This window comes from Sinocyclocheilus anshuiensis, unplaced genomic scaffold (genome assembly GCF_001515605.1).
Source record: "Sinocyclocheilus anshuiensis isolate Anshui unplaced genomic scaffold, SAMN03320099.WGS_v1.1 scaffold1696, whole genome shotgun sequence".
Taxonomy (NCBI): Eukaryota; Metazoa; Chordata; class Actinopteri; order Cypriniformes; family Cyprinidae; genus Sinocyclocheilus; species Sinocyclocheilus anshuiensis.
This window is the reverse complement of record NW_015555835.1, coordinates 462,271-474,736: the sequence shown is the minus strand read 5'-3', so window position 1 is coordinate 474,736 and position 12,466 is coordinate 462,271. Positions and strand designations below refer to the sequence as shown.

General features: G+C 38.1%; 1 protein-coding gene across 1 annotated transcript in view; it reads left to right on the top strand.

Moving 5' to 3' along the window:
- Positions 1-10,588, top strand: part of LOC107675425 (transforming growth factor beta receptor type 3-like) — a 161,517-nt gene extending 150,929 nt beyond the window's left edge. The window contains exons 16-17 of the mRNA XM_016469757.1: positions 5,064-5,171; positions 9,930-10,588. Of these exons, the coding sequence (XP_016325243.1) occupies positions 5,064-5,171; positions 9,930-10,048 (227 nt within the window). The 3' untranslated portion in view covers positions 10,049-10,588. The remainder of the gene's footprint in view (positions 1-5,063; positions 5,172-9,929) is intronic.
- The last annotated feature ends 1,878 nt before the right edge of the window (positions 10,589-12,466 follow it).

Here is a 12,466-nt window from a genome sequence, read left to right as displayed (position 1 = left end):
GAATCTGTCCGATATGCAAGATAAGGACAGATTCTTCCTCCTAGACGCCCCGCTTTCGCCCTCTGGCCTTTTCGGCGACGCAGTTAATACTGTCGTCGAATGGTTTCAGGAGGCGAGAAAGCAAGCAGCGGCGTTTCAACGGTTCCTCCCTCGTCGCTCCCAGGCCCATGATCCTCATAAGGCTGCGGTTCTCTCGGTTGGTTGTGCATCTTTTTCTTCCACACTTTTTCCTTCCACTCAACTTTCTGTTAACATGCTTGGATACAGCACTCTGTGAACAGCCAGCTTCTTTGGCAATGAATGTTTGTGGCTTACCCTCCTTGTGAAGGGTGTCAATGATTGTCTTCTGGACAACTGTCAGATCAGCAGTCTTCCCCATGATTGTGTAGCCTAGTGAACCAAACTGAGAGACCATTTTGAAGGCTCAGGAAACCTTTGCAGGTGTTTTGAGTTGATTAGCTGATTGGCATGTCACCATATTCTAATTTGTTGAGATAGCGAATTGGTGGGTTTTTGTTAAATGTGAGCCAAAATCATCACAATTAAAAGAACCAAAGACTTAAACTACTTCAGTCTGTGTGCATTGAATTTATTTAATACACGAGTTTCACAATTTTAGTTGAATTACTGAAATAAATGAAGTTTTCCACGACATTCTAATTTATTGAGATGCACCTGTATGTGGTTCATTAGAGATTTGGGACAAGGGACTCATAGATGCATCAGATGAGTGCAAAAAGACCAGCTTTCCAAATCTGGATAGCATTTGTTTTCACTTAAACATTCTTTAAGGCCTTCCTTTCCCATACAGAGAGAGGGGAAAAGGGGAGTGGAGGATAAGGAAAAAAAGTGAGAGTGATAAAGGAAAGGGCTCTTATGCACTGCATACCTGCAGTCTCCTTTGCGGCAGAGTGCATTTTCCATAGATAGATTGTGTAGCATACTCGAGTACAGCAGGGTGGTGTCTAATCGTTTCACAAAGAAACTTAATTTAACCATGACTGATTTGTTCTCTTCCCTGCATCCTCTTGTCACCACTGCACCTATTGCGATTAGAGTCAACATTACTGACTCGCAGCCTTAATGAAAATCATTCCGTGTTTAATAACACAATGTTGCTGTGCTGCTTGTATCAAATGGACCATGTGTCTATTAGTCACACTTGATTAGGGAAATGATTGCCACTCCTGAAGGATGCAAGGTGGGATTTTACTGGCCCAAGTCAAGTCTTATGTAGGTTTAGTTGTTTCCGAATAGAAGCAAAATCAAAGATCAGTTCCATAGCATCAGAAGACACATGCTTGGGAAATCTGGAGTAAATTCAGATTGTATGTGAATTCAATGTGAATCCAGGGTGGGTTTATTCTTCATAAACAGGCTTGTGTGTGTTGCCGACGCCAGGCTTATTTTCTCTGGTGTGGATTAGGTAAACACAGATATGCCATAAAAGTAATGAAAACAGTTTTTGCGTCTGATTTTGAACACAAAGACGACTCTTGTACAGACATGGCAGAAAAGCAACCTCTCAAAAAGGCTCAAAGTGCCGCTCTGGACAGGATCCAAAAGTATTTGGCTTAATCTACAAATCAAAGAGGGCAGTTTGTGGGAGTGCCATGCTTTGTGAAAAACACAGCAGAACAAAACATTGCCATCCGAAAACAGATTTATGATCAGAAAACAAAAATAATTCCCTACCCTTTTGGTCTAAAACAGAGGTACAAACTCAAATTAGATTGTTTTAAATGTCTTAAAGGGGTCATGAACTCCCTTTTTTATTTTGTACTGTTCTCTGAGGTCCACTTATAATGTTATCAAGAATTTTGCATCAAAAAACATCATCATTTAGAAGTAATAGGCTATTTTCTGTCCTGTTTTGACCCCCTTCATCGGAACGCTCTGTTTGAATAGTCGTGGCGGATTGTAGACTCGGAAGTAAATGCCCACTGCTATGATTGGCTAACAGTTGTGTATGTTTGACAGCCTACATCCTTCATAGATGGATGCTGCTGTGATTTTGGTTAAAAAAGCGTAAATACTCAGTACATATCAAATTATCTGTAATAACAGACAAAGCAATCGTGACAACGTAATAAAAACAGTTACTCACACTTGTGTAGTGCGACATTACTGTCGGATCCAATATATTCGGCACAGCATCGTCTCTTAGTTTCAGTCTTTCTGAAAATCCTGCGTCGAATTGTGCCTTGTTTGTAAACGAATCTGTGGTGAAACGAAGTGAACAAAAGTCCGAGTTCATATACTGACGTGGTCTGGATCTTCATTATAAATAAAGTTCATCCACTCTTTCCTAATGTTGGGATCAGAAGGACGGCAATGCAAAGACTGTGTTTTTCCACAACTTGGCACTGTACAGCGTCTTGGTGTCTTTGGAGCCGTCTTTATCATTTGATTTCTGCGTAGACCTGCGTTTGCCTCTCTCATTATTTACCCACTACGTGTGTGAATCGGTGGGCGGTTTAATTATAATAAACAGGCAGTGATATTGAAGCAGGCATTGATCTTCTTCTGTGGAGGCGGGGATTAGCCACTATTACCTAATAAAGTGGCACATTCTACAACCTGTCGCTTTGGCAGATTGACTTTAATATAAGTGGTAGACTAACGAGAAAGTTTTGAGTTCTGAAACTTGCAGGATATTTTTATAGCACAATGACCTCTTATCTGTCAAAAGATCAAGATAATTTTGATTTCTCAGTTCATGACCCCTTTAATTTGAATTTGCTGGTAATCAAGTCCAAGTTGAAGTTATTATGAATACAACAAACTTTATTAGGAGATGCATGACTAATTAAAACAATATGTGTTTTAAAATCGGCTCAAAATATCAGCATGTTTGATATCTTCCATCTGGACAGGTTTAGTCTGTCAGGCTGTGGCCATCATACACTACACAATTTTCAGTGAAATCTGTTAAATCTGACAGCCCAAAATCTGCAGACTGGTTCTGACTTCAAGCACTGAACTAGCAATGATTCCTACAGAATGCAAATCGGGGGAAAACTGTCTAAAAGTTGAGTAGTGTATTCCAAACCTTATGAAAAAAGAATGTTCAACAATGAAAATTAAGTATTAAATCAAACCAGTCAGGTCAGAGATAAAAAACAGCTAAAGCAGATAAAAGACAGATAAACAGATACAACTTGATTTGGGACAAAAACTGGTTTTGATCTTTGTGTAATTAACCTCTTTATGCGACAAGAATTGTGAATGATGTAATCAACAAGTTTTTTTTTGTTGTTGTTTTTTTTACTGTCTGTGTGATTGGATTCCAACTTCCATGGTAACTTGTGGCTTCTATGAAATTATATAGCACTACCTAACGACTGTCTTCAAAGATTTATGTTTTTGCTAAAACAGTTTTTCTCAATTAATAAAATAAATGGGATTTTTACTTCTAGAACTTCTGTGCTCTATACTGCAGAATCAGGCAAACACATCATCTTGTTGAAGTTTGTCTCATCTTTGTCCAAAAAATACACACAAAAGTATTGTTCTTGCGCTCAAGTTTACTTCCTTTCTGAAACCCAGCTAGCTCTAAAAAGGGTGAAGTAAAGAACAGCACAAATATGTTTGACACTCGGGAGGAGATATTGGGCGGTGGAGACTACATAGAAATGTAGTCCAAGTCATTAGGGCTAGTTCATTTACTTCCCTCTGAAATACTGTACAGGGATTGTGGGTGGAGTAGCTCAGACAAACTTATGGCAACGGCAAAGTAAACCACATCCCTGGCTCTGAGCTTTGAGCTGATATAGCTTCTCACAGGAATCCTCTAAACATACAAGCTTTTGTTCCCTGTTCTGTTTTGCTTCCTCTTGTAAGCCTGAAATGCAGTACATTGTGAGATTCTACTTTATTATTGATTTTCTGCCTTGCTTAAAGGGATAGTTGACCCAAAAATGAAAAATTTGTTATCATTTGCATTCCAAACCATTATGACTTTGGAACACAAAAAGACAATATTAGGAAAATCAGTGGAATCTAATTTCAGTGTATTAAAAGGCATTTTTCATGTTGTTAAGCTGATGATACACGGGGCAACTTTTTGAGCAATGTTGCCGGGCAACTTTGGGCAATGTTGTCGCCAACGGGCAACCAGATGAGACACTGGGCCCACGACCGATCTAAAGTATCCAGATAGACATTTGTTATCCATTTTCAATGTGAATGTGCCCAAGCAACATTGCTCAAAAAAAGTTGCCCGGCAAAATTGCTCAAAAAGTTGCCCCGTGTATCATCAGCCTTAGGGTATGTAAAATTTTAGAACCATAAATAAAAGTACTTTTCCCAAACTTTTGAACAGTAGTGTCTTTTTTTAATACTCCCTCCTTTGTCCAGGCCTCAAAAACACATATATAGACAGAGGTGTTGATGGCAAGCTTTATATTTTTTAGCTGCCCTCCACAGATGTGATAAAGGGGATGATTGTAGTGGTGATTCAGGGTAAAGGGTAAAGTATGAGGTGGGAGCTGTTACATAGCGCTCACTCTTGTTGTAACAGAGCGCTCCAGCGATAGTCTGTCATCAGTCTGTCAGAGGGGATGAAAATTTGAAGGTGCTCTTTCTGAGAATAGCCTCTATTGTGCCTGGGATTTTGGCGCTGGACCAGACAGGCTATGAAGCTGGCGGCCACACAGGGTCTATTGTGCTGTGTGATCAATGATCATTAGAGCTAATTAGAGCTCTGAAAGTCATTCGGTTTCTGGCGCAAGTCCAAGGAGATGCTTGGCTTGCTCACAGATGCCACTGCAAAGCCCATACGAAGCATGAGCTCTTAGTTTCTACAGTATGTGGTCACCAAACACTTACAAAAGACAGCATGTAAACATCATGAACCACAACATGCACACTATCCTGAGATAAAACACAGGTTCACCATTCTGTGATATCCAGTTAAATTTACAATAAAAAACTCACTCCTAATAGCAATGTATCAAATATTTACCAAGCTGTACTGAAACCTCGACCACAGAGTGAGACATTTTAACTGCTACATGCTTAACAGACATAATTTAATATATTTATTAACATTTTTCTTGCAGGCATTATATATTTCTTGGACACCCCAATTGTGGTAGGCGTCGCTTTTGCTGCCTTTGTGATTGGAGCCCTTCTGACTGGAGCACTATGGTTCATCTACTCGCATACAGGTGAGAAAATACTGCATATTCACATCACAGCCTTGAACTCATCTGACCATTGTTCTTATTCCCTGCATCACACTAATTAGTACTGAGAGTTATGCATTGTGTAATTTATCATATTGTCAAAATAAGAAAGGAAACATGCTCATTTCTGATCATCGGAAAGGCTTGCCAGTTCTCTTAGTAGCAGCGATATGTTAACAATAACATTTTAACTCCAAGCTCGTAAATATATCTCGTTTGTCAGCAGAAGCGCATCTGTCTTTTCCGTTCTTTCAGGCATTGGGGGGGGGACTGGAATTCCCCCTGTCCGCTGTGAAGGTGTCTCCAGGCCTCACAGGAAAATACATATACAATCCTCCCTCTGAAAATGCCAAGATTCACCCGCCCCTCCTCCCTGCATTGCCCTGTTGTCGCCAGGCCGACGACCTCTGTTGACCCTCCAGAGGAAGCACATGCGCTTTCTTAGTCCCCGTTTCCGGTCTTTTGCATTCCCGCTAGTCCGGCCCCTGGTTTCTGTCCTCAATGCCGTTGACCTGCTACCGTTTCATGGCGCTTGATTGAAGGGAGTCCCGTTTTGAACACTGTTCCAGAATCTGTAGTTGTGTAGGCCGATGAGTATCAGTATATTGACAGAGGATCAAAGCCTTTCTGGATTTTATCTATTTTTTGGGTTTTTAGAACATGTATATCTTGGATATATCCGTGTCTTGACATAAAAGGAGTCATGTTTAGCTTTTATTAGCTTTCATTTTTATTCCAGGTTTTTTTTTTTCCTCAAAAACATAAATCAGTGTAATTTTTATTAATATTGCCTGTGGTGTTCAGTTGGGATGACATTATCCAGCTGTGTTTCTGCTCACTGTTGTTAAACGGGCCTGAAGAGCTCAGATCAGGTAACCCCAGAGAATTTATTATTATTTGCCTGTTTATACTGGCATCTCAGATCAGGGTGGCACTGTTGAATTTGACTACCCTCTAAGTTTAAGATCAAAACCGTGACTTTTTCTTGTCAGAAACAGGTGTTAAATGTTCAAATGAAAAGAAAAAAAAAGTGTGGTTGTGGTGTAAGCTCTGATCATTCCAACCATGTGTTTCTCATAATGGCACTGATTAGTTCATACAAGCTAAAGGCCTATCAAACCACAGTTTTATAAAGTATTCAATCATATTACTTAAATAGCCGTATATGGAATCATGTTGTTTGTTTGTTTTTTTATACTGACGTTAACCCCAAGTTCTTTTCATGTTTGGAATAGCCTAAATTATAGACTCATGTCAGATGAAAAAAAAAATGCTAAAAGATGAAAAATTTGAAAACAAGGTGGTGCTTTTCCTCCCCTGGGAAGTGCAGGAAAATGCAAGATAGAGGCTTTGTTGAAATGAAAGAAAAAGGCAAAATCCTCTTTCTCTCTGTCAGTTAGACCAACAGATTTATCGTCTGTTTTTCCCTAGTGCGTGACTTTGGCTGTCTCAAAGACAAATAATAGTCCCTGTTGTGTAGTGTAGTGCAGGACAAGGGTTACAGACTTTTTGTTGCCAAGAACCCCTAATTTAATATTGTGATATTATTAGGAAAAAATGTTGTTTGACAAATTGAAATATGTGGCTTTTGTTTATAGTACATTTTCATTGTACTAAAGCCAAAATGTGATTAAAATATTATATGGAAATAATTTACTCTGATTTTGTTAATTAACAGCATGTTTTGGTTCCTTCTTGCTGCTTCTGTGAGTCAACCAGAATGTGTTTTATTTATTTTCAATTAAATTATTTTTAATAGATTTTAGTTTTACTTAACAGTAACAACAGTATAGTGTTAAATGCAGAGCACAAATTCCGAGTATGGGTCACCATACTTGTCCACATGTCACTTCACTTCACTTCACCATAGTATAGTATAGTATAGTATAGTGCAGTAAAACATTCAGTTCACACTTAATGCACATCCTTCACTGTTTTACACCAAAAGAGTGATGCGTATAATAAGTACCTGATTGTGAGTACATAATTGTAAAACATACATTGTTCCATACATTAGGGATGCTCCTATTTTAGGGAAAGCTACGTGTGGAATGTTGCAGGAGTCTGTTAGAAAACAGCTCCTGTAATCCTGTCACCATCCCTGTCGTAGATCACACTGATAGGTTAAGGACGCTGCCCCTGTGCACACAGAGTGGGAGTTACACAATGAAATGACACGATCGAGTGGAAGAGGTCAACAAGCTGCCATCAAACTCTTTCTCACATATACACCAAAATGCATCTCTGTTTAGGGTAGTGTTTCATATAATTATATAACCAACATATGTTGTTAGTCTGCGTGCTGCCACTGTGTACGTTCGCAAGAAGATTGGTTGTAAAAGAGAGGTGTACAGAGGCAGATAAGCCTCTGAGTCTAGTACACAGCGCTGGATGAGGAAATAGGCTGTTTTTAGCTGGAGCTCTTGGCAGCACATCTCTGGCACATATTAGCAACAGAGGGGCCTAAAACAGGGAAGCAGACACACGTCCAGTTGAGCTGAGAAGAGAAACTCACACATAAACACACTTACTATTTACAATAGTGGGTTGGTGGAATTTATTTACAGACATTTTATAGAGATTTCGGATGTATGTAGTGTAGGAGAGCAGAGTGCTTAATATTGATATTTTAATCAAATGGCATGCAAAGCAAACCTGGAATTTGATTAAAAACTATTCAACTCTCTGTCAGACACAAACTCTCTACAAGATGAATTACATGCATTCTTACTTGCCGCTCTGCTTCAGAGTTGAGGCCCCTGATAGAGGAATGTTTATATCCATCTAGAACAATAATCAGTGAAGACAAAGAGAGAAGAATGAGACAGACATAAGTCTTGTTCCAGAACTGAGTATACAACCTCCTTAGATGCCTTTTTTGGCCAAATTCAAATACAGCATTGCACGTTTCCTTAAGAGAAAGCAATTCAAGTCCAGTGGTAATTTAAACCGAAGATGACATGAGAACTGTTGACAGTGTTTTGTTTGAGTGGCAATATTTCAGTCACATAAAAGATATGTGACCATGCAGAAATGATCCAATGCTGTATTTATACTTTTGTAAGCGTAAATGAAAGTTTATATAGGTTTGATAGAATTAAACGACTATATGTAATACTGAATATATTGCATACACTCTCAGAAAAAAAAAATGTGCAAAAATTGTACATTTAGGGGTATAATAGCTTGTCACAGTGGCAGTACCATCAAAGGGACACCCTTGTACCTTCTTTAACCCAGAAGGGTTCATAATAGTACCATAAGAGTACTACCTTAAGGGTATGTGTTACTACTCTAAGGTACTAAACTGTTGTACCCATAAAGGCATAGGCAAATATTCTTGCAGTGTACTAAGGCATTGGGATGAATATTTGCTGGTCCTCATAATGTGGTGCAATAGATTTAAAGGGGTCATATGATGCAATTTCTATTTTTCCTTTTCTTTAGTGTGTTATGTAACTATTTGTGCATGTATAAGATCTGCAGAGTTACAAAGCTCAAAGTCTCCCACAAAAGGATGTATTCTATCTAAAAGAGAAGGCTGATCCAGACTGGGCTAAAACGCCTCTTTCGAACACGCCCCCACATCTCTACATCACGATGTGGAAATATTTGCGTAATGCCGCCCAAATGTTCATGCAAAGATAGAAGGCATGGTTTCAGGAACCGCAGTAGTGTTGATGCACCCATGTCAGGGAGATGCTGTGTGTTTCTCTGCGAAAGCAAAAGCACTTTATTTGGCCTTCCGAAATTAGATGCAATGAGGAATCATTAGTTAAGATTTATTTACAACAGAACAGCACAACCCAGATGTTCAAATTTGTGCAACGCATTTTATGGACGACAGTTTTGTGAACCTAGGAGAGTAGCCTACAAGGCTGGCTGTGCAAAGGCTATTTCTAAAAAAAAATGTGTCAATTCCGACTTTGCTATGACAATCTGGCGCTTATTCTGAATCAGCTGTAAGTAGTAAGTATGTTTTGTTACTAGTTTAAGTATTTGCTATTGACTGTTCAAATGCGGAGTTTTGTGTGATTGTGGGCAATTTTGTTTTTGTGGAAACAATTTTGGGTTTCATCATGGCAGATATCTATATATATATATATATATATATATATATATAATATTTAAAGCACAGAGAATGACAATGCCGTGAAGGGTTTTTGACCCCCATGTGTATGTATACGCAACTCGGTATTTCCGTGAGTAACGAATTGAGCTTTCGTTGAGTCTTTATGAAAGATAGCATCGATGCCATAGAAGAACCATTTTTGGTTCCCCAAAGAATTCTTCAGTGAACAGTTCTTAAGCTTCTTCTTTTTTTTTTTCTTAGTCTGGAGAACATTTTAATAATCTAAAGAACCTTTTTCCACTGTAAATAACCTTTTGTGCAATGGAAAGTTTCCATGGATGTTAAAAGTTGTTCTTGGAACCATAGATGCTGATAAAGAACCTTTCTTTTTAAGAGTAAAGATGGTGATATGGTGATAATGTACATATCAAGCATTCTAATCTGTATCCAACTTTCCAGTCTGCTGCTATTGAAGCTATTCAAGTTTTTATGCTAATCAGTGCACAAAATGAATATACTCTAAGTGCACCAACTAAACCACTTAATGCAAAGGGTTACTATGCTTTCATGGCTTAACAGCTTCTGCCATTCTGAAAGACCTGAATCACAGAAAGTCACTGAAAGTCTCTGTAAGCCTTGACATCCTATTTATCCATCTCTCTTTTCAGGTGGCACGGGAGCGAGACAGCAGGTGCCAAAGTCTCAGCCGGTGTCTGAGAACAGCAGTGCGGCTCACAGTATTGACAGCACACAGAGCACGCCGTGTTCAAGCAGCAGTAATGCATAGAGCAGCTGGACTGATGATTCTTCCATTGGCATTATGCTTTGTACATTTTTGGAAGAATATGTGATTTCGTAGCATGTCCTGAGGCCTTATTATTTTCATTATTCGGAATTGAAATGTTTAGGCTGAACATACAACCGGATGAAAAAAGCTACATTTAGAGGTGAGGGAAATAACCAAATCAAGATCCCAGAGAGTTTTGAAATGTTGCTTTTTTTTCTTGAACCCCACAAGAGAGTGTTGTTTTTGCCTTATATGGTTGAGATCAGCGTGAAAATAACAAAGGCTGTTTACATCACTTATTATGGCATGAAGGCGGTCTAGAGGAACAGTTAGTACTCTGCGAGATTACACAAAGGCTCTGTCTTCACCTAAACAAAATCAAGCATACATATTTCAGAAATTTGACAAGAGAAATCTATTATGAATAGGCCAATATCAATATAATTAAGTCAATATTAGTCTTTTAAAACCCAGATGCCAATCATTTAAAGGAACACTCCACTATTTTTGAAAATAGGCTCATTTTCCAACTCCCCTAGAGTTAAAGAGTTGAGTTTTACCGTTTTCGAATCCATTCAGCCGATCTCCGGGTCTGGCGGTAGCACTTTTAACTATAGCTTAGGAGTTTCGATATTTTTCCGATTTAAAACTTGACTCTTCTGTAGTTACATCGTGTACTAAGACTGACGGAAAATCGAGGAACGTAATAATCAAGGAACTTTGCTGCCATACCATGGGTGCAGCAGGCACAATGATATTACGCAGAGCCTGAAAATAGTTGCACCCATGGTACGGCAGCAAAGTTCCTTGATTATTACACCGGAATGAGAGTATAGTTCCTAGCCATATCGGCCTAGAAAATCGCAACTTTTCATTTTCCGTCGGTCTTCGTACACGATGTAACTACAGAAGAGTCAAGTTTTTAATAGGAAAAATATAGAAACTCTTTGGCCATTTTTGAGCGAGATGCTAACGGTCTAATCAGATTCAATGATCTATGCTAAGCTACAGCTAAAAATGCTACCGCCAGACCCAGAGATCGGCTGAATGGATTCGAAAACGGTAAAACTCAACTCTTTAACTCTAGGGGAGTTGGAAAATGAGCCTATTTTCAAAAATAGTGGAGTGTTCCTTTAATTCTACATATAGTATTCTTTATACTATAACTCTTATCTGGCTGACTGCACTAGTGGTCTTCAAGATTCAGACGCCATGAGTGAAGGGTGTAAAAGCCTTGATCAGAGGCATTTTCAATATATAGGACAGTTTTTGGAATATTGTAAAATACTGTATATTCTGTGAATATTGTATGAAATGCGTAGAGAATTTAAGTTGAACTCCATAAAAAGCTTTAACTAAACCAAATATTTATCGGAAGATTATACACCATTTAGAAGATAATTTAAAAATCATAAAGGCAAATATGAATGAATTTACAGATATACATGCACAAGCGCTTTCCCAGAATTGGCCTTTTAAAAGATAGTTGCAAAATAATAAGTAGTAGTAGATTCTAGTGCTCTAATAGTTTTTTTTTTTCCACCCAAATTTTGAGAGTCTGTACATAATAATAAGCATTTTATGAGTCAATAATGGACTTATAGATTTTATAGAATGTGACTTTGAAATGCTGGGCATTATTATTCAACATAAGTATAAACGGTAATGATTTCAGCAAACAGCAGACTGTTATATTTTGATATTTTGTCCTCAAATTTAAAAATCAAAACGAGCATTTGTTGACAAGGATTCAATGTGCCTAGTCACAAAAGATGTACATAATCTAATGCCAAAGAATGGGCATTTACTTTCCTGTCTTTTAATGTTACATCAGCCCCTGTGGTGTGTATATTTAGGTACTAACCTACCACTGAAGTGAACACAAAATCAACATTTCTCCAAAAAAAAAAACATTATTTCTGTTGTGTATGTGAAATTAACAATTTGGGATTTTGTGTAAAACATGCATGCAGATAGCCTTGAAAAGTGCAAGAAATGTATGAATGCAAAGCCAGAGTAATCCCACCGTCAAAACTTTACATGAATGTCAGAACATTATAAGTGCCTTAACTTTGAGTATATGCATTATTTCAGAGATAAAATGAGGCAAGAAGGGAAGTGGTGTTTGCTTTGCTTTTGGCACAGTATATACACACTGATGTGAAAATCTGCCAAATCTGTGCATCTACTTGTTTGTTTTTAGTATCTGATGTTGCTTTTTTTGTTTGTGTATTGCTTGCTACAGACTGTACCTATAAAATGTACTTTTTTTTCAAACATTAATTTCATTGTAAACTTGTATAAATGTCTCCTGTAAGTGGAAAGTGAGTAAGAATTTAAACATTTATTTGTGTATAAAGTTATATTTTTCTAGAGATATATAAATAGAGCCACCCTATAATTCTATTTGCATACTGT